Source organism: Vigna unguiculata, chromosome 1, assembly GCF_037176805.1.
Source record: "Vigna unguiculata cultivar grain cowpea cultivar isolate G323 ecotype 2 chromosome 1, ASM3717680v1, whole genome shotgun sequence".
In the NCBI taxonomy this organism is placed as follows: Eukaryota; Viridiplantae; Streptophyta; class Magnoliopsida; order Fabales; family Fabaceae; genus Vigna; species Vigna unguiculata.
The window spans coordinates 3629505-3656777 of NC_140792.1; the positions used below are offsets into that span (position 1 = coordinate 3629505).

General features: G+C 38.0%; 1 protein-coding gene across 4 annotated transcripts; it reads right to left on the reverse strand.

The window, feature by feature from the left end:
• Positions 1–1985: 1985 nt before the first annotated feature.
• LOC114173722 (protein LNK2-like) lies at positions 1986–27110 on the reverse strand. Of its 4 annotated transcripts, XM_085667485.1 has the most exons (9): positions 26890–27110; positions 26654–26764; positions 16483–16825; positions 16185–16314; positions 15320–15629; positions 10073–10759; positions 9813–9970; positions 2650–3023; positions 1986–2184 (listed from the first exon to the last, which is right to left on the reverse strand). In XM_085667485.1, the coding sequence occupies exons 2-8, from the start codon at positions 26675–26677 to the stop codon at positions 2681–2683; spliced, it is 1995 nt and encodes a 664-aa protein (XP_085523611.1). In that variant the 5' UTR covers positions 26678–26764; positions 26890–27110; the 3' UTR covers positions 1986–2184; positions 2650–2680. The 4 variants fall into 4 exon arrangements, with proteins under 4 accessions (XP_085523611.1, XP_085523635.1, XP_027914092.1 ...); XM_085667509.1 differs by having other exon boundaries at positions 16185–16311; positions 26654–26944; XM_028058291.2 differs by having other exon boundaries at positions 26654–26942.
• Positions 27111–27273: the final 163 nt, after the last annotated feature.

The window sequence follows — 27273 nt, forward strand, 5'->3', positions numbered from 1 at the left end:
AACACACTTTAATAATTATTAAAACATTTATAATTAAAGAATATTAATTTTAATTTTTATGTATATTAATTTCATTTAGACCTTTCGATTTTGACTTTTTCTCTTTTCATAAGTTTAATAATTAAGATGAAATTTTAGTAGATTTAAAAAAGGTTCAATTAAATTTTAAGTTTCTAAAAAGTTTAAAAACTTTTAATTGAGTCTTTACTTTTGTGTTCTATTTAGTTAGATGATGTGATAATTAAAAGAGTGATGTGAATGTTATTTGTCCTATCATTTTACTTCATTTTTACCCATGTAACTCTATAATTTATAAATTTTATATTTTTAGAATTTTATAGTTTTATAATCTTATAATTTTATAATTTTACAATTTTATAATTTTGTAATTTTATAATTTTATAATTTTATAATCTCTTCACCAAAACTTTCTAGACCTTTATGCCAACATCTCCATTGACGATAATCTCACCTTCGCTATTGTGTATTTCGTAGAAGATAACACTTTCACATATTTCTTCCTCTTATAATGGGAACCATGCTCCACATGTCCAAAATGTCGAGTTGAACTAGACAGAAGGTCGTGGCGAGTTAGTTCGGGTCGAAAGTAGAACCAAACCAGCTCGGGTTGTCGAGTCAAGCCTGGTCGAGTCGAAGGTCGAGTCAGGCCTGATCGAACCTAGCCAACTCGGGTTGAAGCTTGAGCCGGGCCGACCTTGGTCAAAGGTTGAGTGGAGCCGAACCAGACCAAAGGTCAAACTAGACCAAATGTCTAACTGGATAAGCCTGAAAGCCATCTTGGACCAGGCCCTAGGCTAAACTGGGTCAAATTGGGCCGACTCAAATCAAAAGTCAAGCCTAAAGGTCGACTAGGCTTGGCCAAGCTGAAGGTCGAGTTAAACCAAGTTGAAAGTCAAGCTTGACTAGACCAAGCTAGACCAAAGGTCGAGTTGGACCGGTCTATGTCAAAGGTTAAGTCCGATCAACCTGTGTCAAATCAAATGTTGAGTTGGATCGGATAAGACCGAAGTTTGAGCTAAGTCGAAAGTCGACTTAAATAAAAAATAAAGACAATTCGTACCATGTTGAAAGTCAAGTTAAGCTAAAATTAAAAGTCGAGTTAAGATAAATTCAAATGTAATTAAATTCACCGTAAAATAAAAATTAAATTACTTTAACAAAAAAAAATTTAAATTTAAAACATTTCGATTACTTCACCTAAATTTATTATTCAAGAAATAAAAACAATTCAATTGCAAATAATTCTAACTATTAAGTAATTTAATTTCTTCAAAATGATACAATTCCTCGTCTAAGGGATTTCGCTTTTTAGAAATAAGTTTCCAATTCGGTCCGGTTCCATGCTTTTGCAATGTTCACTTGCAAAAGCTCCATGCTTTGCAATATTCACTTGCAAAATGTGGGTCCTAGTCCTTACAGTTGCCTAGTCATATGTTTATCTTGTTGCCCCTTTTCTTGATTTTTGTTGCTTACGCCATCTCTAAACATGAACCGCGTTTCGTCTTCCCGCGCCGCCATCATTCTTGGGTGGCGTACGAATGAGGGAGGGGATGAGGGGCTGAGGAGGAGAATTGAGGGGTATTTTGGAGATTAAGATTTTTATGAGATGCAGGAAGAAAAAGGAGCGGTGCAGGACTACAGCTTGACGTTTCTTACGTACTTTTACCTTCTACGTAACGTATTTATTATTTATGTATCGGGAAATCTTTTTCCGTATTCTATATAGAAAAAAGAATAAGAGTTTTAAATAAAAAGAAACATGCAGAAGCAACCCTCAGTAATACCGTGGAAGGTTATACCTTGGTTACGCAATCCTAACCATGTGTCCTCATCGCCATCATCTCCCCACAATCTATTTCTTTCATATTAAGAACCTGAACAGTCCTCAACGTCAGACAACATAAAAAGCGGTAACAACTTGCAAAAACTCTGAGAATTAAATAGCTTATATCATGCACTCAAGCTGCAGGCAAGGACGAAAATGTTTACTGAAATTAGGTAATTAATCTTACAGCACGTATTGAGTGGACTATCAAAATGCCACTAACAATCTACTTTGCCTTCAAAAAGCATTGCAAAATATAAGCATCGACTTGAAATACAATCAAAGGGAAATGGGGAGACTAACCAAGTAAACTGTCCCATATAAGATTGCCAGTCAACCTGAAAATTTAATTAAAATGAATACAAATATTATAGCTTGATATGTCTCGGTTAGTGTTTTGACAGAAACGGTGAAAAACTTAAATTCAAATAAAAAATCGCAAGTTTATGACTCAATCTCAAATGGTGACAGAACATACAGAAATACGACACAAACTTTAAACCCTGGTCTAAGTCAGTCAGTCAAAGACTTAAATTTAACATCTGAGTGCGAGACATTTTGTTGCAGTTATGAACGAAACAACACAGCACTCGCGACCTTAAGTATGGTCAGATACTGATATACATACTCCGTCATGTTTTGAAACAGAAGAAACGATAATAATATGATAACCATGAAACTGGTTCCCAGGATTCTACAGCCATAATTGTGCTTGCTTATGATCTGAGTGAATGACAATAAAATAAAACATTTGAATTACCAGTAAATACATATATAATTGAAAGAAATAAGGAAGCATTTACCCTCAAATATCTGGAGAGCCCTCTTTCTTCTTCATTGAGAGGCTTCAAGTTCCTGTGTGTTGGATGCATTTTCAGAAGTGTCTACGCAGGGACTGTTTCTAATTTGATCCATAGACTGGGTATCAAACCAGGAATTCTTCAGCCCAAGGTGAGAAAGCTGTTGATTGTTTTTCGAGTCCTCATCTGGTAAGCAACTCATGGGAAAGTTCACCAGGTTAGCTGCTTTGCTTTCACATTGCACCTTAGTAGAAACAGGTGACTCAAGCTTGTCAGAATAGTTCTGGGTTAGCTCCATAGGACTATGAAAAAGTAAATGGGCTACGGTTCTATCAATGGGATTCGTCTCTGTTTCAACATCTGGCATCCTGGCATATCTGTAATACCAACATGGTTCATACAGTAAAAATAGTTAGCAACATAACTTTACAGTTAAATCAAGGTGATGATACATAGCATCTTTAAAATGCAATCAACCTACTCGAGATCATGGTTGATACCGTGAAAACAATGACGGTTCTAAAATTCATTGTTTTTATACAAGATAAACATGCTTATAGTTATACTGCAGTTTGGAGATAATACTGAAATATCAAATGGAGTCATAAGCTGGTTTAGTGGTTGAAAGGAAGAGAAGGGAGGAGAAAGTCGGGGGTTTGATTCCTCCTATTAACAATTTGGAAAAATAAGATTGGTTTTGTGAGGTTTAGAATGGAGGATAAGAGAGGGTGTGGGTTCAACTCTTCCTCTAACAAAAATTAACAACCAATTGCCGATTAAAAAAAAAACTGAAATATCAAATAAGGTAAACTATGAAATAAGATTAACATTAGAGGGTCTAAACCAGGACAAATGTGATAGAGATGAAAAATCAGTTGAAGATGGGATCCCACCACCCAAAAAAAAATACTGATTTGAAGGCACGGTCAAGGTCAAATAGCAGAAGTATTAATCTTGGATGAAGAGGGTAGCAATATATTTCGAAGAACATGATCCTCTAGCTGGATTGCAACAGCCAAGAATCTAAATTCAAGAGCTCTGGTATTCTTTCCCTTTCCCCTATTTGTTTCTGTTAGATGATATAATATTGTGTTTAATAGTTGGGCTCAGCCCATTATGTATTTCTGGGATTTGGCCCATTATCAATATAAATAAACTGTCCTTTGTGTAGGGTTTACACAAGGGAGATTAATCCCAAAACCCTATTTCATCTTATTTTACATGGTATCTAGAGCTTAGGTTAGTTTACTACAGCCACCGTCCCGCCGCCGCTCATTGCCGCCGCTTCTGCCGTCGTCACCGTCGCCTCCGCCGCCGCCGTCACCGGAGCTGCAGTTTTGACCGACGACCAGACGGTTTTGTTCGTCTCGGCCAGGCGACTCCAACGCCGCAGATATCGCCGCCATCGGAGTTCTCACGCGCCTCCACGCGCCGCCGCAAGCTCCGGCAGCCGCCACCTCTCCGCCGCGCGTGACGGCGCGTCGCCGGTCGTTTTCTGCGCCGATCAACTTCGCCTGAATCGCCTTCTTGAGCTCTTTCTGAATCTGTGGTTGTTGTTTCAATCGGAGCACCTTGAATTTTTAGGGTTTCTCCCTCTATGGCTTCTTCCGCTGCCAATTCGGGTGTGTCATCTTTAAGCACTCCGCTGTCTGAACCCTCTGTTTATACCAACTACGTCAATTTGCATTTATCCATTGACAAGTTGGATGGCACAAATTACGCGACATGGGCATCCGATATCAAACTTTGGCTCAAGAGTCAAGGATATGAAGATCATCTCACCCAGAGTGTAACTACAGTTGCTGCAGATGAAGTTTCCCGCTGGACGAAAATTGATGCCCAATTATGCATTGTCATTAAGTCCACCATTAACTCTTCGCTGAAACAAATGTTTCGTTCATATGAAACATGTTCAGACGTTTGGGCACAGGCCAAGTTGTTATACACCAATGACACTCAGCGTCTTTATGGTGTTTGTCAGGATCTTTTCAAAGTTGTTGCTCCGCAGAGTCCTGGACCCATGGCTGAATATTTGGGCAAAATTCATGCCCTTCTGCATGAGTTTAATGAGTTATTGCCTCCGGCCTCCACTCCAGCTGAAGAACTTGAGCAACGGTCAAAGTTCTTTATGTTGTTGGCATTACATGGTCTTTCTGATGAATATTCCCATGTTCGCGACCAGATTTTGGGGTCTCCTGTTGTGCCCAACTTCACTGCTACTAGTTCTGCCCTTTTACGTGTGCCAAGAAAACAAATCATTGATACATCTACTTGTGCTGATGATTCCTCAGTCTTGGTCTCTCAGCGGGATGATCGCAATCGTTCTCGCAAGCCGGGAAAGGGACGACCCAAGTGTGACCATTGTGGCAAATTAGGCCACAAGATTGACAAATGTTATGCTCTACATGGACGTCCTCCTCGGTCTGCTGCAGTAGTTCACTCTGATCCTCCTCCCCGATCAGCGACTGTGGATCCTGCTTCATCTGATACCGCAGGGCACCCTGCCATTTTCAATGACTTTCTCAAATGGTATGAGGAACGTCAGAGTTCTAGTTCCATTACATCTGCCTCTGTTGCACGCACAGGTACATCATTCGTTGGCCTGACTCACTCTGATTCTCTTGGTCCTTGGGTTCTTGACTCAGGCGCCACAGACCATATTACTGGTAACAAATCTTTGTTTTCTTCTTTGTCTTGTCCGGATCATTTACCCTCAGTTACAATGGCTGATGGGTCTAGAGTCTCATCTCATGGTGTTGGTACTGTTAATATTTTTCCATCCATATCCATTGATCATGTTCTTTATGTTCCTGGGTCTCCATTCAATTTATTATCTGTCAGTCGACTAACTCGTTCTCTTGATTGTATTATTTCCTTTACCAAAGATTCTATTTGTTTATAGGACCGGAGTTCGAGACACATGATTGGCACCGGATGTGAGTCTCATGGTCTGTATCATCTTCGTCCTCCTTCACATGTTGGCGCAGCTATGGAATCACCATCCCTTCTTCATGCACAATTTGGTCATCCCAGCCTTGCCAAACTGCAACAACTTGTCCCCAGCTTGTCCAAGTTATCTAGTTTGTCGCGTGAGTCTTGTCAATTAGGAAAGCATAGTCGTAGTTCGTTTCCTTGTAGTTGCTCACAACGAGCTTTGTCCCCTTTTGCATTAGTTCATTCAGACATTTGGGGACCTAGTCGTGTTAAGTCTACTTTAGGTTTTCAGTATTTTGTTACTTTTATTGATGATTATTCAAGATGTACTTGGTTATATTTAATGAAAAATCGTTCTGAGTTGTTCTCTATTTTTCAATCATTCTTTCATGAAATTAAAACACAGTTTGGGGTTTCTATTCGAAATTTGCGGAGTGATAATGGTCGTGAATATCTCTCTCAATCCTTCAAACATTTTATGGCTTCTCAGGGTATTCTTCATCAAACATCATGCGCTTATACACCCCAACAAAATGGAGTGGCTGAGCGCAAGAATAGGCACCTTATTGAAACAACTCGCACTCTTTTAATTCATGGTGCAGTTCCTTCACATTTTTGGGGTGATGCGGTTCTTACTGCTTGTTATCTTATTAATCGCATGCTTTCTTCAGTCTTGCATAACCAAGTTCCTCATTCTATTTTATTTCCTCACGACCCTCTTCACCCTTTACCTCTTAAAGTCTTTGGGTCCACATGTTTTGTTCATGATTTTAGTCCTGGCTTGGATAAGTTGTCTCCGAGAGCCCACAAATGTGTCTTCTTAGGATTCCCCCGCTCACAAAAAGGGTATAAGTGTTTCTCTCCTTCCCTCAACCATCATTTTATCTCCGCTGATGTCACCTTTGACGAGTCTTCTTTTTACTTCACACACCCCTCTTCTCGTTGTGAGCCACCATCTACTACTATAGATATCCCTGTTGTGTGTGATCCTCCTAGTGTGCCCACTTCCAGTGCCACCTCGGATTCTCCTCAGCCACCTCCGAGTGTACCTATTGCGGATAGACCACCTCTTCAGGTTTATAGCAGAAGACATCGTTGCCAACAACCAACACATGACTCACATCAAGTGCCGAGTTATTTGTCTCCTCCGGTTCCAACAACTGAGTATGATCTTCCCATTGCCCTTCGTAAAGGTATGCATTCTATCCGTAATCATTCCCCTCATTATGCTGCTTTGAGTTATCATAGAATCTCTCCATCTTTCTATACATGCCTTTCGTCTATTTCCTCTTTGTCAATTCCAAAATCTTTAGGTGATGCATTAGCCCACCCTGGTTGGCGTCAGGCCATGCTTGATGAATTGAGTGCTCTCAAGCATAGTGGAACATGGGATCTTGTTCAATTACCATCCGGGAAATCTGTTGTTGGTTGCAGGTGGGTCTATGCTATCAAAGTTGGCCCTGATGGCACTGTTGACCGTCTCAAAGCTCGCCTTGTTGCCAAAGGTTACACACAGATCTTTGGTTTGGATTATGGTGATACTTTTTCTCCAGTGGCCAAGATGGCATCTGTTCGCTTATTCATTGCCATGGCTGCTCTTCGCCAATGGCCTCTTCACCAACTTGATGTCAAAAATGCATTCCTCAATGGCGATTTGAATGAAGAAATTTATATGGAGCAACCTCCGGGTTTTGTTGCTCAGGGGGAGTCTTCTGGATTGGTTTGCCGTCTTCACAAATCTTTATATGGCCTAAAGCAGTCTCCTCGGGCCTGGTTTGGAAAATTCAGTAGTGTTGTTCAACAATTTGGCATGTCTCGCAGTGAAGTGGATCATTCAGTTTTTTATCGTCACTCCAGTGCTGGATGTATCTACTTAATAGTGTATGTTGATGACATTGTTCTCACAGGAAGCGACAACCTTGGCATCTCCCTCTTAAAGCAACATCTTTGTCGTCATTTTCAGACCAAAGATCTTGGAAAACTCAGGTATTTCTTGGGTATTGAAGTAGCACAATCCAATAGTGGTATTGTCATATCTCAGAGGAAATATGCATTGGATATTCTGGAGGAAACTGGATTAATGAATTCTAAAGCAGTAGAAACACCCATGGATCCTAATATTAAACTTCTACCTAAACAGGGGGAGCCTTTCTCAGATCTTGAACAGTACAGACGGTTAGTTGGAAAGTTGAATTATCTTACTGTTACTCGTCCTGATATTTCCTTTGCTGTTAGCGTGGTGAGTCAATTCCTTAATTCCCCATGTGAAGAACATTGGAATGCAGTTATTCGCATATTAAAGTATATCAAAAGCTCTCCTGGAAAAGGTTTACTATATGATTCCAACTCTGATACAAAAGTTGTATGTTATTCAGATGCTGATTGGGCAGGATCTCCTTCCGACAGAAGATCTACTTCCGGATATTGTGTCTCAATTGGTGGTAATTTGATCTCTTGGAAGAGCAAGAAACAAAGTGTTGTGGCAAGATCTAGTGCAGAAGCAGAATATAGAGCTATGGCTTTAGCCACATGTGAACTTGTTTGGCTTAAGCAATTGCTTCAAGAATTGCAATTTGGAGATGTCACTCAAATGACACTCATATGTGACAATCAGACTGCTCTTCATATTAGCTCTAATCCTGTCTTTCATGAGAGGACCAAACACATTGAAATTGACTGTCACTTCATTCGAGAAAAAATCCTATCCGGGGACATCAAGACCGAGTTTGTCAACTCAAGTGATCAATTAGCAGATATTTTCACTAAGTCTCTTCGAGGACCTAGAATTGATTATCTTTGTAACAAGCTTGGTACATACGATTTGTATGCACCAGCTTGAGGGAGAGTGTTAGATGATATAATATTGTGTTTAATAGTTGGGCTCAGCCCATTATGTATTTCTGGGATTTGGCCCATTATCAATATAAATAAATTGTCCTTTGTGTAGGGTTTACACAAGGGAGATTAATCCCAAAACCCTATTTCATCTTATTTTACAGTTTCCGCTGCAGTTTGCCCTCTTCGCATGAAGAGTTCTACAAATGACTACCAACCCCTATTAGCTGTGGTCATGCCTCCCTTTCTATGGTGCGACCCTTCCACCAACATACCAAATCTCCTATTAACCTCCTACTATGCACCTCTACCTCCAACGAACCTTCCCAACTTGCACTGATGATTATTTTGATGTACTTGGTTGTTTTTAATGAAAATAGGCTTTAGGGGAATTAGGCTTGGGCTTGTGACAGATATTGTAATGGTTTGAACAAAATTCTCTGCTAGGGTTGGTGTAACTTAACCAAAATATTTATATCTAGAATGTTTTGTACTTTTCTACTTCACCATAGAGGAAACTATGAAATAAGATTAACATTAGAGGGTCTAAACCAGGACAAATGTGATAGAGATGAAAAATCAGTTGAAGATGTGATCCCACCACCCAAAAAAAAAAAATACTGATTTGAAGGCACGGTCAAGGTCAAATAGCAGAAGTATTAATCTTGGATGAAGAGGGTAGCAATATATTTCAAAGAACATGATCCTCTAGCTGGATTGCAAGAGCCAAGAATCTAAATTCAAGAGCTCTGGTATTCTTTCCCTTTCCCCTATTTTTTTCCGCTGCAGTTTGCCCTCTTCGCATGAAGATTTCTACAAATGACTAACAACCCCTATTAGCTATGGTCATGCCTCCCTTTCTATGGTGCGACCCTTCCACCAACATACCAAATCTCCTATTAACCTCCTACTATGCACCTTCCCAACTTGCATTGATGATTATTTTGATGTATTTGGTTGTTTTTAATGAAAATAGGCTTTAGGGGAATTAGGCTTGGGCTTGTGACAGATATTGTAATGGTTTGAACAAAATTCTCTGCTAGGGTTGGTGTAACTTAACCAAAATATTTATATCTACAATGTTTTGTACTTTTCTACTTCACCATAGAGGAAGATTTGAACTTCCAAGACTATAATAGCAAGAAACTCAAGCACCAGATAATTTACTTATAATCTACTCCCAACTTTTTCTGTGTTTAAATTTGTCCATTAGTGAGGTAAAAGGAAAAACACAGAACTCGGTAACACCAGAAATTTTCACATAAACCTATGGCATTTTCCTCCTATTCTGCTGTTGATGAATCATGATTGAATGATACTGAATTGATAATAAGTGCACTTTGTAAAAGCAAAAGTAATGGCCTTTAAAGTTGTAGTGCATTTGGTAGCTTTCCTACCTATTTTGTGTATTGCTTTCTTCTCTTGCCACAACTTCAAGTTCGTCTCTGCTACTTTTGTTTGTACTGCTAGTATCACTAGCATAATGCCTTTGAGTTGCACTTTGTGCCAACCGGAACAAACTATCTCTGATGCAGAGTCTTATTTTGAGGTCCAACTGTAGAAAAAGTTTGCCTCGGCATTGTAGCCATATCAAGATTAGTATACAAGGAAACAATTAAATATATTATAATATTAGCTAGTATCAATTCAACCATACCTTTGATATAATATCCTGAAGCTGGTACAATATGGTGTCTTCAACAAAATCATTTCCAACTGCCACTGACATTGTATTAGAATCATCTTGTTCAATAGGTGGATCTGGAGCAGGAAGAATTCTTAGATCTTCATCAGTCCCGTCACTGAGATGACTTTGGATGTCTGGAGGGCATTTCTGGGTGCTTGATTTGGTATTACTAGGGACTTGATGGCCCAATTGTTGCCGTTGTTTCTGAATAGCAATCATTGCCTGCATTTGCTGCCGCCTCCTCAATTTTTCAATTTTCTCCTGAGGAGTCATGATTTGAGGTTTGACCGAGTCCACAGAATTTTTCACAGGATTCACTATATCAGGAGACACTTCGTACCCAGAAAGCACAGGCTGCTGCCTAAGATCACCTGACAGAGTCTGCGACAGCATTGGCATAGCAGGATATGTACTAGTAAGGTTCTCATACACAGAAGAAGCCACATAAGGATTTACAATATTCTGAAATAAGGTTTCAGCTCCTTGGATCTGCTTTTGTTGACCAAGAATTGGAGAGGGAGAAGATTGTATGACAGATGGTGATAATTCATTCTCAAATTGTCTAGCCGGTGCTGCTGAAGGAGACCAATTACCATAAAAATCTTGTTTTACCTGTGATTTTTTCCGAGTTTTCAAAAGATTCTTTTGCCTAAAAACCTGCATATATATGAAATGAAAGAGATCAGATACTTACTTGACTTTGAGAAGGAAACAGGTATAAATCTTCTGCTAGAGCTGTAGCACATAATTATGCCAAGGGGATTCAGCCATGTATGATAGACATACACATCTAATCAGAATAAAAATACACCAAAGGACAAATATAAGTGCAATTCTAAACACAAAAATGTTTAAGCAAAAAAGATATCCATCAGGAAAAGAACCGGTGCTTTCTAAAGAAGCTAAATTCTATTGCCAAAATGAGAAGGTATAGAAACCAAACAACCAAATTAGTTCCCAAGTGACAGGACTAGAGATATCAAACAAGCAATGTTGGTACGGTGCACTTATGGATGAAATCAATAATATAAATGAACTAAGGATCATTTGCCCATGTATCATTTATTTTCAGTTACAACTATCAGTTGTCCATTCCAACAGCAACATGGCGACTATCACTAACCCTAGTAAATATACATAGTAAATATTTTATTACCAATATTGATAGTTGCTGAAGGTAACATTTGTGATCAAAGTTAGTAACAAAATATATTACTTAAATTGATAAATTACATTCATTTGTAAACTTTAGAGTAATTATAATTAATTTTTCTCTTTTACTCAATACTCTAAGAATTTGTGTTTGGTATCCTGAGAATCTGCCCCAGTCTTGCCTTGAAGAAAAATTTCACAATTATAACCTGAGATTTAACAAAACATATGAGGATGAAATTAAAAGAAAATTGTTGCAAGTAGGGTATTAATTGCATTACTAGAAGTTGGTAGAGTATTAAATGTATTATTAGAAGTTAATAGAAGTTGTAAGAAGATTCTAGAGATCTCTTTATTTTAGTGTTAGAGTTCTGTGTATATAGAGGCTAATGTATTGATTCAAATGAATCAATTGAATAACAATCTTCTCTCTTTTATATTATTTTTTTTCTAGTTGGTATCAGAACTCCCAATCTTGGGAGCCCCCTTTCTAATTGAATAACAATCTTCTGCATTTCTTCTCCATCTTAGCTACAGTTCCTTTTAGGGTTGCCTGAAGTGCACCCATTTCTTTTAAATATTAGAATTGTCTGAAGTGCACCCAACTTATGGTTTTGTCCGTTCTTGCACTCTGTTGTCTATCGGAGTTGCTGCCGAACCTTCGTGAAAGTTATCATCAAACCTTTGTCGAAGCTGTCGTCAGACCTTCACTGGACATTCACCAAAGCTATCGCTAGCCCTCGTCGAAGTTGTTGTTGGAGTAGTCGTCGAGCTTTCTTGTTAGAGCTTTTGCCATTGCCCTGCCACATCTGGAGCATTTTTTTTTTCTTATTGTTCTCTTTTAATTAAGAGGAGGCTAAGGAATCCTGTTATTTAATTAAGCATGGAAGTTCAACTAAGCAATGTTAAGCTTCTAACTTCAGAGATGCAGACACTACGTGTTGAAATTGAACGTTTGAAATCTCTTTTGGAGTCCACCAAAGTCACCTTCTGGTGATAGCTCTCTAGCTATGACCGGTAAGAACTTCAATTCATCTTTTAATGTTTTTAAAACTTTATGTAAGGACTCTTGGGTTCTCGACTCTGGTGCCACAAACCATATAACACCTCATTTATCTCTTCTAACATAATATGTTCCTTTTTTCGGAAACCACATTAATGTTGCCAATGGAACTCATATACCAATAATTGGATGTGGTAACATTTCCTTGTTGCTATCCCTCAATCTTAAAGATGTTATTCATGTTCCAAACCTTTCTAATAATCTTATTTCCATTATAAAATTTACCCATGACCTAAAGTGTTTTGTAACCTTCTTTTCTACTCATTGTGTTTTCCAAGATCTTGCTACGGGGAGGACGATTGCAACTGTTAAGGAACAACAAGGATTGTATTGTTTTAACAACTTAGGAAGTAAAGATAGTATTAGTGCACAAACAGGTATCTCTTGTCTCCAATCTTGCACTACTTTTGAGTCCTCTCAAATTTGGCTTCTCCTTGTCTAGGACATCCCTCCTTTCCCGTTATAAAGTTCATGTTTCCTTCCTTATTTTCGAAAGAGTATGTGGAGTCATTTAAATGTGATGAATGTCAACTTGCAAAACACCATAGGACCGATATCCTCCTAGTAATACAAAGAGTTACCATCCTTTTGATTTAATTCATTCTAACGTTTGGGGGCCTACATCAAACTATAGTATTTCTGGTGCTAAATGGTTCGTCATGTTTATTAATGATTGCCACCCGTGTTACATGGATTTTCCTCAAGAATGAAAAGTTTGAAGTTTTTACTTTATTTGCCAAATTCTTCCGTATGGTAAAAACACAAATTGGGAAGTCAAACAAACATTTATGCTCTGATAATAGGAGGGAATATGTAAATCATGACATGTCTAAATTCCTTTTCGAAAATGGTATTGTTCATTAGTTTACTTATGTGGATACACGACAACAAAATGACATTGTTGAAAGAAAAAATAGGCATCTTCTTGAGGTGACATAGGCACTTATTTTCAAAATAAATGCCCTAAATTTTATGGTCGAGAGGTTGTCCTCACAACTGCCTATATTATTAACCGAATACCCTCTCAAGTCCTAGATGGTCAGAGTTTGGTTGAGTTCATATCTTCCTTCTTTCCATCAGTTCCTTTTCACTCTAGTCTTCATAGTCAGGTGTTTGGATGTATTGTGTCTGTTCATATACATAGTCAAGATCCGTGGAAAGTTAGATCCTAGAGTTGTTAAATGCATATTCGTTGGTTACGCATCTAATAAAAAAGATATCATTATAACCATCTTCCGAGAAAGTTTTTTACATTCATATATGTTACTTTTCATGAAACTAAATCTTTTTACGACCGTCCTCAGCTTTAAGGGGAAAGTTCTTTTGTAGCTGAGTCTTCTGAATATTTTGGATCATCTTTTAACCCATACAAGAACCAACTCTAGCCATGACTGGTAAGAACTTCAATTCATCTTTCAAAGCTTCTAAAACTATATGCAAGGACTCTTAGGTTCTAGACTCCAGTGCAACAAACCATATGACCCTTCATTCATCTCTTTTAACCTCAAATGTTTCTCTTTTTGGGTAACTACACTATAATTGCCAATGTGATTCGTATCCCAATAATTGGAGGAGGTAATGATTCTCTTTTGCCCTCCATCAACTTTAAAGATGTTCTTTATGTTCTAAAACTTTTTGATAATTTTATTTTCGTTCAAAAACTTACCCATGAGATGACCTAAAGTGTTTTGTAGCATTCTTAGTCTATGTTTCCATCTTGTCTCCCATCTAGGGCATTCATCCTTTTCCGTTCTTAGTCTATGTTTGTTAATAGACACACAAATCTAAAGTAGAAGTAAATAAAGGACTCAGCACCGGCACCACAGTGCTACTGTTTTATTAGAAGTATGAAATCCAGAAAAACGGAGAACAATGGTTGTCATGAGCACACTATCACCTCAGCCAAAAAAGCCTGTCAAACCTCCCTCTCTCTCTCCTCCCCCCTCTCCACCTATATTTCCTCCTGCCCTTTCTAACCATAAAAGGATCTCTAAGATTCGCTATTCTCTCTCCTCTTGCCATCTCCACTAAAACCGTTATCACTCCCCCTCTCAGATTTTGCTTGTAAGCCCCAATTAATGGTTTTCCATTTTTTTCTTTCATACACCCTTTTAACCTCTTTTTGTTTCTCATCTTCTTAGTTCTGGGCTTGATTCGTATCAACACCTCCCCCCATAAAATGCACCTTATCCTCAAGGTGAAACTCTGGAAAAGAATTTTTCATTTGGGATAAACACTCCCTGGAATTTTCGCACGTTAGCATATATTTCCACTTCACCAGGACTTCCCATTCTAGATCTTCCTTCTGTCTGATAGCCAGGATCTCCTCTTATTGAGCATTTAGTTCCCAATTTTCAGTCACACATTTGGGAAGTGGCTACACATTGACTTCCGCTGCCATAGTGGGTTTTAATAAAGATACGTGGAAAACTGGGTGTATCCTGCTGCCCTTTGGTAACCTCAGTTTGTATGCAACCTCCGCTATTCTTTCAATGACCTCATATGGCCCGTGGTAAGATCTAGTTTAGCTAATGTTTAAGGATTCTTTTATATTTTTAACTCCTAATCTTTAGATTCGCAACAACCCGTTTGCTGTATACAATGTACCTTGGTTTTATGGCGAATCGATAATCAGATTTACATGGTCTAAGCATGAGTTTCCATAGGCCACCAAATGGAGGAACCTATTGATGCAGAAGCTTCCCCTTAGTTGCATATTTATTGTATAAAAGAAAAAACAATATTGTCCGTTGCAGATGCATCCAACATAAAGGATTCACTCGTTGCAAAGGTTTCCCTGTAAACTTAATCCAGCTTTTATTTCCTTCATAAATTGTCCCAAGGTTCCCACCTTTGCCATTTTGCTCAAACACCAACTATATTACAATAAACAACTATTGAACACATTGTCTAAAGAAGAAAAGTGAAACAATTATTCATTTAGTCCACTTTGCAAATTGATAAATAATAAAAAGATTCGATCATTGGGAAAATTGGCATACCTGTTGTTCCTTTTCTGTAGGCTTGCTTCTAACTCCATCATTTCCCTCAATAGCTGTGATTGTGCACAAATTTTGTAAAACTTCGGATGCAGGAATCCCAATCTTCTCAAAGCTGAGGTCCAACGATTTGTCATCATTAGTTTGAACATACTCTTCTTTGATTTCCAAAGGATCAGCTTCGTTAATCAAAGCACCAGAAGAACTTGGTGTATCCAATGGTAAAGGTGCTGAATTGTTGCTCACATCTTTGGAGGACCAAAGATCATTAGAATTATCAAGACTTACATGACCAAATATAGGGTCATCATTGCTGCAAAATCATCACTTGTGAGAATACTCAGTCAGATAGATGCCACTGTGAAATAAATGACTAATAACTATAAGAATATATGTATGTCTAAAAATATTCACTGTTAATCAGAACTCCGAAACTTCTTTTCGATGCTATCTATCACATGAACCATATGAAGAAAACCATGGGGTATAAAACTATCAAGTGACTAGATTTCTAAATTGAAACTTTGGCAAAATGAAGTCATCCTAGTTTAAAGTGTAAAATTGTTAAAATAAAACTAAATTTAATGCCCTTTTTTCACTTTTAATGATTACTTTATCGTTGAACCTTCATAATTTTCCATTCATGTTTGATAGAAGGAATTAAACGTATGATTGAGCAAAGTGAGAGCAGTTATGAAAAGTGATGAATACTAACAGTTCTCATAAATAGGATGACAAGAGAGAGAAAAGTTTAGACCATTTTACACTTCAGTAATTAAGTAAAAAGAGTGAAATGATATTAAATACACTGGTGGCATAATGCTATAACACATGTATTATATAATGCAACAGAGATAATTTACTTTACCTAAAAATTCGATCAAGGTCATCAAAACTTCCTATGTTGGCCCATTCATAATCAACAAAATCACCTTGCTCTTTACCTTCATTACTACTTCGGAAAATTTCAGCATCCTTTTCATTCTGTTTAGATTCTTCTGTCAAGCATTAGTACAATTAGAAATGGCCAAGAATAACTACATATCTTGCATGTTTACTATTTGCTAAGACAAGCAGAAAAAACATCAACAGACAGAGGGGCCTACATAAAAACAAAAATGAATTGACAGGTTTCTGGTCAGAATTCCAGTAAATAGCAATTTTACCAATTCTTGAACTGAATTTGCCAAGTTCTCTTAAATTTTTAGATACTGCAGTACCAAGGGATCCCTGATCCATTTTAGCTGAACTGGACAAAGACAAGTCAGGCCAAGCATGTGTTCCATATCCTGAGACAGGTAATTCTACACTATTATCAAGGTTGGAACTGCTTCTAAGCTTTCTTTCATAAAAATCAATTTTAGCCTCTGGTCTCTTCAACTCTGTGAGCTTAGTCGTAGAAGCTTCCTGATTGAATTCTTTCTTGTTGCTAACACCTTCGTTTACCTCTGGATAAGGCACAATATGATCATCACTCTCACCTCCTTCACCCCATATTATGTTAGCTAGCTGAAAACAATCCATCATTTAACATTTTTATTGATGAATTTGAAAATAATTAACAGAAGTACACTCTAGATATTGACAGTAGTAACATAAATAGACACCAGGAAGAATAGTAATGTGCAAAGCAAGTGAAAAAGACAACAAAATTTACAAAACCTTTACTACCAACTACACTCAACATTTCAACTAATTTATCCCTATTTAATTGTGTATTTTAGTAAAACACCCAACTGATTTGGTATTATCACATAAAAAATTTTAATATGGTTATGATTTTTTGAAAGTCCCACATAGACTGGAGATAAGGCAATTTCATAGTATATAAGTGCGGTGCAAACCTCACCTTACAAGTTAGTTTTGTGGGGTTGAATTAGGCTTAAACTTCACTTCTAACATGGTATCAGAGTCATTGTGCAAAAAAAAAACCTATCCTAACGAGATTTCTTGCACGTTCTGTTCCACCTGCTATTGGGCCTCTAACGGACCACCTATTAATTTCTAGTTCCATGCACGAGATGTATATATCCCGGCGTGAGTGGGGTGTGTTGGAAGTCTCACATCGACTAGAGATAAGGCAATTTCATAATATATAAGTATGGTGTAAACCTCACCTTACAAGCCGGTTTTGTGGGGTTGAGTTAGGCTTAAACTCCATTTCTAACATGATTAATGGATATTAGAGTGATCGTCAGATCACTTCACTACTCCCTTGTTATAACTTTTAGCTACTAATGCAAATCAGGTAGTGTGCAAAGTTTTAAGTTTTGCCTCCTTCTAATTGGTTTGATCCTAACATATGTAACAAGCACAATGATTGTCTTTTTCAGTTCAGACTTCTTTTTTTGGGTTGGCCAATTCAATGGTTCAAACTAGTCTACTTGGGCTAACGTCATGTTATGGATTAGTGGTAGTGGTCAAGGGTACAAATCTCACCTTATTAGTATCACTGGTTTTGTACCCATAGCTAATTGACCACACAAGAAGAAGATTCATGCCGAACTGTGTAGAGTCATCTAGTTCACCCTCCATCACTTCCACTTTCTAGCCACATGTAACATGTGAATCAACATACTGATGGCCTATATAGTACCTCAACATTTTGACAGCCCTATCTACATACCTTGGTTGTATTTATTAATGTTACATGTTTATTGTTTGTTTGTTCTTGTTTTGTAGTACAATTTTATCTCTTTCTGTTTTTTATTTCTCTTTATTTTGTAAGTTTTGGAGGTTACACTAGTTTGTAACCACCCATAACTGCAAGTAAGTTGTATCTTTTCCAAAACTTAATATTAAGTATTGTTTTGACACAGTCACACCACTGTTTTCTCTGTTTATTCCAATTCTAGTATGATATCACAAGTTGGTTGATGATTCACCATGGCCAATCCCAGTTCTAGTTCCCTCCCAAATTTTTCCCACTTCTGTTGCTTAGAAATTGGATGATTCCTCTCATAATTTAGGGTAGAAATGTTCAATATATTATTCTAAGAATACAATTCCTATATACAAGGCTAGAATCCTATTTTAGGAAATATAATAATAGCACCTAGACAATCAAATCCCTATGATTCAGGGATAACATCATACACTGCAATTATAATCTGCTAAATAAGGAAATAATAAAACACAAATCTTGACAGAATTAATACAAATAATAAAACAGATTCTAACACTCCCCCTCAAGTTGGTGAATAAGTATTTTCCATTCCCAGCTTGGAAACAATACTCTCAAAGTTCTTGTTCTTCAGCCCCTTCGTTAGAATATCTGCAAGGTTTTCTTGTGAGGAGACATATGGAGTGCAGATCAGACCACTATCTAATTTTTCTTTGATAAAATGTCTGTCAACCTCAATATGTTTGGTTCTATCATGCTGCACTGGATTATGAGCTATGCTAATAGCAGATTTGGTATCACAATAAAGTTTCATTGGTTCATCCAATTTTATCCTCAAGTCTTCCAAGATGATCTTCAGCCAGAGTAGTTCACATATCCGTTGTGCCATTGCCCTGAACTCTGCTTCAGCACTGGATCTGGCTACCACGTTCTGTTTTTTACTCTTCCAAGTCACAAGATTCCCTCCAAGGAAAGTGTAATATCCCGTAGTTGACCTCCTATCCACAATTGACCCTGCATAGTCTGCATTTGTATATGCTTCCAGACTTACATTCCCATTTCGTTTAAACAAAATTCCCCTGCCTGGGGTTCCCTTCAAATATTGCACAATTCTTAGTGCATCTTGTAAGTGAACCTCCTTCGGTTGGTGCATGAATTGGCTAACTAGACTCACAGCGAATGCAACATCAGGTCTCGTGTGAGATAAATATATCAGTCTACCAACTAGCCTTTGATACATTTCCTTGTCCACTGCAGTATCTTCTTCGGCGCTTCCTAATTTTAGGTTTGGGTCAATTGGTGTACTTGCAGGCTTGCATGTTGTCTTACTAGTTTCTTTTAACAAATCAGTGATGTATTTTTGTTGAGATATGAATATTCCCTTTTTAGAATGGGCCACTTCAATTCCCAAAAAATACTTCAATTTTCCCAAGGTCTTAATTTCAAAGTTCTTGGCCAGATGTTGGCCTAACTGTTGTTGCTCCTCCTCATCATCACCTATCACTATAATATCATCCACATAAACCAGTAACACTGTTACTCCCCTTGACTTAGAGTGTTTAATGAACAAAGTGTGGTCTCCTTGACTTTGTTTAAAGCCTAGACCTGTCATAACTTTAGTAAACCTTCCAAACCATGCTTGTGGTGATTGTTTAAGCCCATACAATGCCTTTTTTATCTTGCAAACAGTGTTGGCAGTTGTTTTTCCACCATATCCAGGGGGCAATTTCATGTAGATCTCCTCTTCAATTTCTCCATGAAGGAAGGCATTTTTAACATCAAATTGTTGCAAGTTCCAATCATAATTAGTTGTTAGGGATAATATCATCCTAATTGTATTAATTTTTGCAACTGGAGCAAATGTTTCCATGTAATCCACTCCATAGGTTTGAGTGAATCCTTTAGCTACTAACCTTGTTTTGTACCTCTCAATGGATCCATCAGCCTTGTATTTTATAGTATATACCCACTTGCACCCTACTGGTTTTTTCTCATTTGGGAGAGCAACCAAATCCTAGGTACTATTCTTCTCTAATGCTTCCATTTCGGCATCCATGGCTTGTTTCCATTTTTTATCACTCAATGCCTCAGATAAAGAGGTAGGTGTGGTTGTAGTGTTTAGGCTTGTGAGGAAGGCTTTATGGGTAGGTGAGAAGTTTTTAAAGGATAGGTAATTGGCTAGAGGGTATAGTGGCTTGGTGGTACATTTCCTAGTCTCTTTCCTAAGGGCAATTGGAATATCTAGGTTTTCATAAAGTGGTGTTGAACTAGATTCAGGTTCTTGTACATTTGGAAAATCAATGTATATTAAAGGATTAGGGGTAGTTACCTCAAGTAATGTTGGGTTGGATTGTTGGACATGCACAGATTCTAGAATGGCTTTTGTCTTCCTTGTATAAACCAATTTTTTCCCAAATCTTACATCAGCCCCATCTTGAGTGGATTTAGTGGGTTCCTTTTCTGTTGTTACACTTTTAGTCTTTATTTCTAGTCCAAAACTTAAGTCAGGGAGCATAAGGAGTTCATCTTCATTTCTTGAAGTCTCCCCCTGAAGATGAGTTTGGTGGAAATAACTTTGGTGTTCAAAGAAAGTGACATCTCTTGACACATAATTTTTGGGATGGGGGGTGATAACATTTATATCCCTTTTGTGTTGATGAGTATCCTATGAAAACACATTTTAAGGCTCTAGGATCAAGTTTACCTCTATCACCACTGTGGACGTGGACAAAAGAGACACACCCAAATATTCTTGGAACAAGGTGGTTGGAAGTGGACACATTAGGATAAAAAGAGGACAAAACCTCCATAGGGCTTTTGGAAGCTAGAATACTAGAAGGTAGTCTATTAATTAGATAACATGCAGTGAGAACAGCCTCCCCCCAAAACCTTTTAGGAACCTTATGTTGAAAAAGAAGAGCCCGAGTTTGGTCTAGAAGGTGCCCATTTTTCCTCTCAGCAATCCCATTTTGTTGAGGTGTTTTAACACAGGATGACTCATGAATGACACCTTCTTTTTGAAAAAAGGAAATAAGCCCATGATTAAAGTAATCTTTGGCATTATCGGATCTAATCCTCTTAATGCTAATACCAAACTGATTTTTTATCATGGAGAAAAAATGCTGAACCACATGGCTGACTTTGGATTTTTGTTTTAGTAAGAAAACCCATGTGACACGAGTACAATCATCTATAAAGGTAAGAAACCAACGGGCACCAAAAATATTTGGAACAGTTGAGGGACCCCACACATCAGTATGAATTAAATAGAAGGGAAAAATGCTCATATTATTACTAAATGGAAAAGGAACACATTTGTGCTTAGCAAGTTCACACCCTTCACAGTTGAGACTTGCCACATCTAAGTTGCTAAAAAGGGAAGGGAATAACCTTTTTATGACCCTAAAGGAAGGATGTCCAAGGCGACAGTGATGTAGGAAGACCTTCTCCCTGTTGGTCTTTATTGAATCAGAGAAAAAAGAGGTGTTATTTTCCGGGTCTGGGAGCAGATTTGGATGATCCAAGTAATACAAGTCATTCCATTCTCTAGCATGTCCAATTGTCTTCCCCGAGTACTTGTTCTGTAGAAGACAAACATTGTCATAAAAGATAACATTACATGAGAGATCTTGTGTGAGCTTTTTTATGGAAATCAAACTAACAGACAATTTAGGAATCTGAAGGACATTTTTAAGGGTTATGGATGGGCTTATTTGGACTTCTCCTTGACCTGTTGCAGTCATCAGAGAGTCATCAGCTGTGGATATTTTCTAGTTGCTAGGGCAAGGGGTGTAAGAAGAGAAATGTTTAGGTTGGGGTGTCATGTGGTCGGTAGCCCCAGAATCTAGTATCCAATATGGGTGATAGTTTTTATTTGAGGCATTAAGTCCAAAAGAAGGAAACTTACCAAACGTACCTGAATGTGCCAGAGAACAACTACCTGGAGACTTGTCCAACTTGTTGAGGAATAATCTCATCTGCTCTACTTCATCCTGGTTAAGGTGAATCACTCCTCCTTTGTTTTCTTCATTTGTTGCAGCCCCTATGTGTGCTTGTCCTCCCTTTCTAGTGTTGTCTCCTTTTTTTCCCCACTCCTTGTCACGATTTTGGGATCCCCAATCTCTACTAGGTGGCTTTCCATGCAGCTTCCAACATTTATCACGAGTGTGGCGAGGCTTGTTACAAAAGGTACACCATACTCCTTCACCTTTCTTCTCCACATTGGTTATTCCCCCTTTTTTTTGGTCGGCCATCATGGCTGATCCGAAAGCTACCATGGCTGAATTTTCCATGGTTGGGGTTTCTAACATTATTCCCCTTCTGCTTTCTTCACTTCTGACCATAACTATTATTTCATTAATTCCTGGAATTTTTTCTTTTCCAAGGATTTGGACTCTCACTTGATTAAAATCAGAATTAAGCCCCATTAGGAAATCATAGGCTCGATCTTGCTCAATAGACTCTTTGAGCATTGCTGAATCATCTGGGCACTTTGCTTTTATGACCCTGTAATGGTCTAATTCCATCCATAGTGATTTGATTTGATTGGCATACTCTGTAACAGTCTTGTTTCCCTGTTTGGCAGCGACAGTCTTCACCTTCACATCATATATTTCAGCAGCATCTTTAGCTTTGGAGTATGTCTGCTACATGGCATTCTAGATCTCCTTTGCAGAATTAAGAAACATGCAAGTATCAGTGATTTCTGGGACCATGGAGTTCCATAGCCATGCCATGATAATAGAGTCCTCTTCATCCCATTTTGTATATCTGGGATCTTCTTCTTCAGGAGCAGCGTCAGTCAAGTGGTTAGCTTTCCCTTTACCTTTCAAAGTTCTGTGAACAAGTTGGGCCCATTTCAAATAATTCTTTCCAGTCAATCGGTAGGCAGTGTTGAGGTTCTGCAGTTGTTCTTGAGTGTTCTGTGACACAGTGTTCACAACTTCAGCAGTTTGTTCTACCATGTCAATGTATTGTAACCAATAGCAATTTGATTGTTGCGAGAGGAAAAAAAAAACACAGCAGCAGCAATGAAGGCTGACTACCCAAAAAAAAATGATTGACAGCAATGAAGGCTGTTCTGAAACCTTAAAGGGATGGTGGCAGCAATGAAGGCTGTTGTCTAGGGTTTTGGTGTCCGCAGTCAAAGGCGGCTCCCAGAATTTGAGAGCTTTGATGCCATCTCATAATTTAGGGTAGAATTGTTCAATATATTATTCTGAGAATACAATTCCTATATACAAGGCTAGAATCCTATTTTAGGAAATATAATAATAGCACCTAGACAATCAAATCCCTATAATTTAGGGATACCATCATACACTGCAATTATAATCTGCTAAATAAGGAAATAATAAAACACAAATCCTGATAGAATTAATACAAATAATAAAACAGATTCTAACAATTCCAATTATCTCCACTGGAAGCAACAAGTTGAACCTGTAATTAAAGCCCACAAACTCCATTAGTTTGTTGTTAATCCCGTTATTCTTCCCTGGTTTCTTTTTGAACGTGATTGTGATTCTGGAACTGTAAATCCTACTTATGAAAAGTGGGAAGTCCAAGACCAAATCTTGCTTACCTGGTTGTAGTCTACCCTTTCCAAGGGTGTCTCATATCGTGTTATTGTTGTCATTCACTCCTATCAGGTCTGGGAGCATATTCACGAATATTTCTCTAACCAAACTAAAGCTCGTGCTTGTCAACTCCGTATTGATCTTTGCAATCAGTCCCATGACACGTAGACCATGCATGATTACTTAAGTCGCATCAAGTCTATTGTTGATGAATTAGCTAGCATTGGTTGTCTAGTTCTTCTTGCTAAACATGTTGATTCTATTCTTGAAGGCCTTTCCCCTTCAAAGTAAGACATGATTTTACCCTAACTGAAAACCTTTCAAAGATATTCCTAACCGGTAGTAAAAAAATTCAAATTCAAGATACCCTTTTCCCCCTTTAAATTTATGCACTTAATTATCAGATTTAGCATAGTTCTTAAATAGTCACTCGGTTACTTCTCGCTATAAATCAGTCAGTTGTCACCCTATATATATATATATATATATATATATATATATATATATATATATATATATATATATATATATATATAGTTGAGAGAATGCATTTTTTGTTTGCTTTTAAATGTTTGATTCAATTGTTTACTTCATCCTTCACTGAGCTTTTGTTCTGATATAGTATTAGAGCATATAGACTTGTAAAGAAGTGGATAGCAAATCAAGACTACAGATGATGCCTAAGGAGTGAACTTGTCTCCCTGTGATTTTAACATGGCTCCATAGCACAGGAAACCAAAAGCTCTCATCGACCCATACTAAATTAGTTTGTGATACAAAAGCTTAAGGAGTAACTATTGTTTTAAGACAAGAGAAGGAAGTCAATTGATGATATAAGCAGCTATAGAGACACATTCTCCCACAAAAGAAATAGGAACTTTAGATTGAAGTACATAACAACATGATTCAATAAGTGATGGCGTTTTGGTTTAACTACTGATTTTTGTTGTGGCCATTCAACAACACTTGATCCTACAATTACTCACCTGCACAGCATACTTAAAATCACCTTCAATCCAAGGTCCGATCCAAACATTATGACCATCAATTTGACTAATCAAAACCCCAGCCGACCCAAAAGATTATTCCTATCTTACCCATTCAAACAACATCTCTTATCCTAACCAAAACTTCCTTGTCTAAGCTAAACCTTCCCCATTTAACAGAAACTGTCAAATTTCCACTACCTATTAACTCACATATTGCCATCAGGCAGTAATATATCCAGAATGGAGAAGAGCTATGAAGGAGTAATTACACGATTTAGAGTTTAAACTTGGTTCATAACACCACACCACTTCATCACAACAAAAATTGCATTGGATGTCATTGGATATATAAGCTGAAATGTAAACCAGACGGTAACAATGATGAATACAAGTCCTGTTTGGTGGTGGACAGATACACACAACAAGCTGGAATAGATTTCAGACACATTTTCACCTGTGGCAAATCTCACTTCTGTTCAAGTTTTGTTAGCGGTTGCAGTGGCCAAAAAGTGACACCTTTTATGGTTAGAGGTCAAGCATGTTTTCTTGAATAGAGAATTATTTCTACAGGCATTTATCATTAGGATATTCCACTTACAATAAAAATTGAAAAAGTCATTATGGCTTAAGGCAAGCTTCAAAGCAGTGCTTTTGTGAAAAAGTATCCATCTTACTCGCCAATGGGTTCAACCAGCCAAAGCACGATTATTATTTATTTACTGTTGACATAGGAACCACTCTGTACTTGCACATCACACAGTTCTGGATGCACTCCCAGACCTCATACTACCTCTGACGATACTTGAAACTTCCATCACTAATCCCTCTACTCATCCACTGCAGATCCTGCTAACTGAGATCTCTATTCTCTTCCCTTCTTTTTTCATTCTTTATACTCAAAATTCCCTTTCCCGAGAAAATAAATTGTTCATCAATTTTCTCTTCACAACTTTCTACTACCTATTTCAACTGTCGGCAATGCATGGTGGCTCCAAGGTTCAACAACCAAAGAATCTCTCTTTCTCTTAATGTTTCCTTCTCCTCTCATTCTTCTTCAACCTGCCACGGTGGATCTGTGGATCTCAACTGCTGAAGTAAAATTTCATTCAACGGTTTAGAGAATGATTTGGTTCTTTCTCTTGCTTGGACTCTCAAAGCATTTTTCCCAGTCTACGAAGGATCATAATCGGTGAGATTGGGGTGAGACTTATTGTAATGAGTATAAGGTCATCAAGACACGTGTCAACTAATCCAGAAAAGGCACATGTCAGGCATGCCACACATAAGAAGAAAACTAACAATAAATGGAAGGATTTCGTATTGGGAAAGGCATGACAGAAATCTAGTAACAATCTTTTCTTAAAATTCTCCCCTTCTCTGGCAGTATTCTTTTCTCCTCTGCTTAAACACTGATTTTAATTTCTCTTTTCTATTCTCAGGTCCAGTAGCAGAATACAGAACACCTATATAAACATAGTTGCATTTTGGGTTCACCATAACCCTTGTTATTATTGACGTTTCAGTTGGGTTGGTTCAATAATAATTCATACGCATATTTCACGTAAAATAGCAGCTCTCATGAGTAAGCCAAGTGCCTTAGTTCCCTGATTACAATGACAGTGTCTTTTTAGTGCCACGCCATCTTCCACTCCCCTGGATCCAAATCTCAAATTGGATGGTCATGATGGTGACTTAGTTTCCAGGGCTTCTTCCTACAGAAGGCTAATAGGTCGTCTCATGCATTTGACCATATCACGACTTTGTCATCACCCAAGTCACTAGTGTAAAGAACGCTGTGCCCATCTAAACAAACTAATATTGAGCAATATTTGTCTCTCTCTACCTATCTATAGATAAGGGTTAGGCCTCCACGACATCCCAATATTTGCACGAAATAAGCATGTAACCAAGAAGAAAAGTAATTTTACAGCTAAACAAACAACATCCCTCACCTCAATCCAGTAATATTTCATATTCCAACCACCACGCACTGACACACAACAAATCATCAAATTCATTTCAACGAGAACCTAAGCAGGTCTACTAATACCAACAAAATTACACTAGAAACTGGATCACATACTAACGAAAAAATTAAACTAAAAAATTCCAAGAGAAAAGTAAAATGTTGAAAAAAAGTACACACCTCTTCGTCGTTCCAATCAAACATCTCATATAATTCGAGGAAACAAACTCGCAAAACCGAAACTAGAATCAAGTATCAGGCACCGCATTAACACAATCATCGCTGGATTCCCTTGAGATCACAGAGAAACGCACTCTATCAAACTAAGTTGAGAACGAAATGGCATCGCTTCGCACTTCACTGATCAACAGACATGCAACAAGTAAAAAAAACGAAGACGAAGAAGCAGCACGGACCTTCACCAAAGCAAAACAGTAACGGAGTTTCGAGAAAGTAAAAGAAACAGAGTAAGATGGGTAGAGAAATGGTATGGTATGGGACGGGGTCGATTGCACGTGACGTCACGTGGGTATGCGATTGGTCAAGAATTGGAGGGTGGGTCTCATGCGTGCGACACGTGTGAGTGAAAACGTATCTGAAGTAGTGGCCAGGAATTGCTCTATCAAATACTAAAGTTTCATTGGTTAAGTCTTCTCCCTCTAGATTCTGCGTTTTATGATTTGGCAGTGTCGTTTTGGGTTTTTCTTTTCTGTGTTGGAGACGTTGTGAGCTGTGTGGGGCCCACCAAGGATCTGTTTGGTGGCTTGGGTCGCTTAAGGGGTCACTTTCAGATGGGCCTG

Bases quoted from the DNA above. Each gene is read 5' to 3' on its own strand.
- LOC114173722 (XM_085667485.1), bottom strand. From the start codon at position 26,677: ATGTTTGATTGGAACGACGAAGAG. The intron at 16,315-16,482 runs GTAAAATTGCTA...AATGCTTGACAG, and splicing joins CAAATTCAGTTCAAGAATTG to AAGAATCTAAACAGAATGAA. The intron at 3,024-9,812 runs GTAGGAAAGCTA...TTGGTATTACAG, and splicing joins GAAAGCAATACACAAAATAG to ATATGCCAGGATGCCAGATG.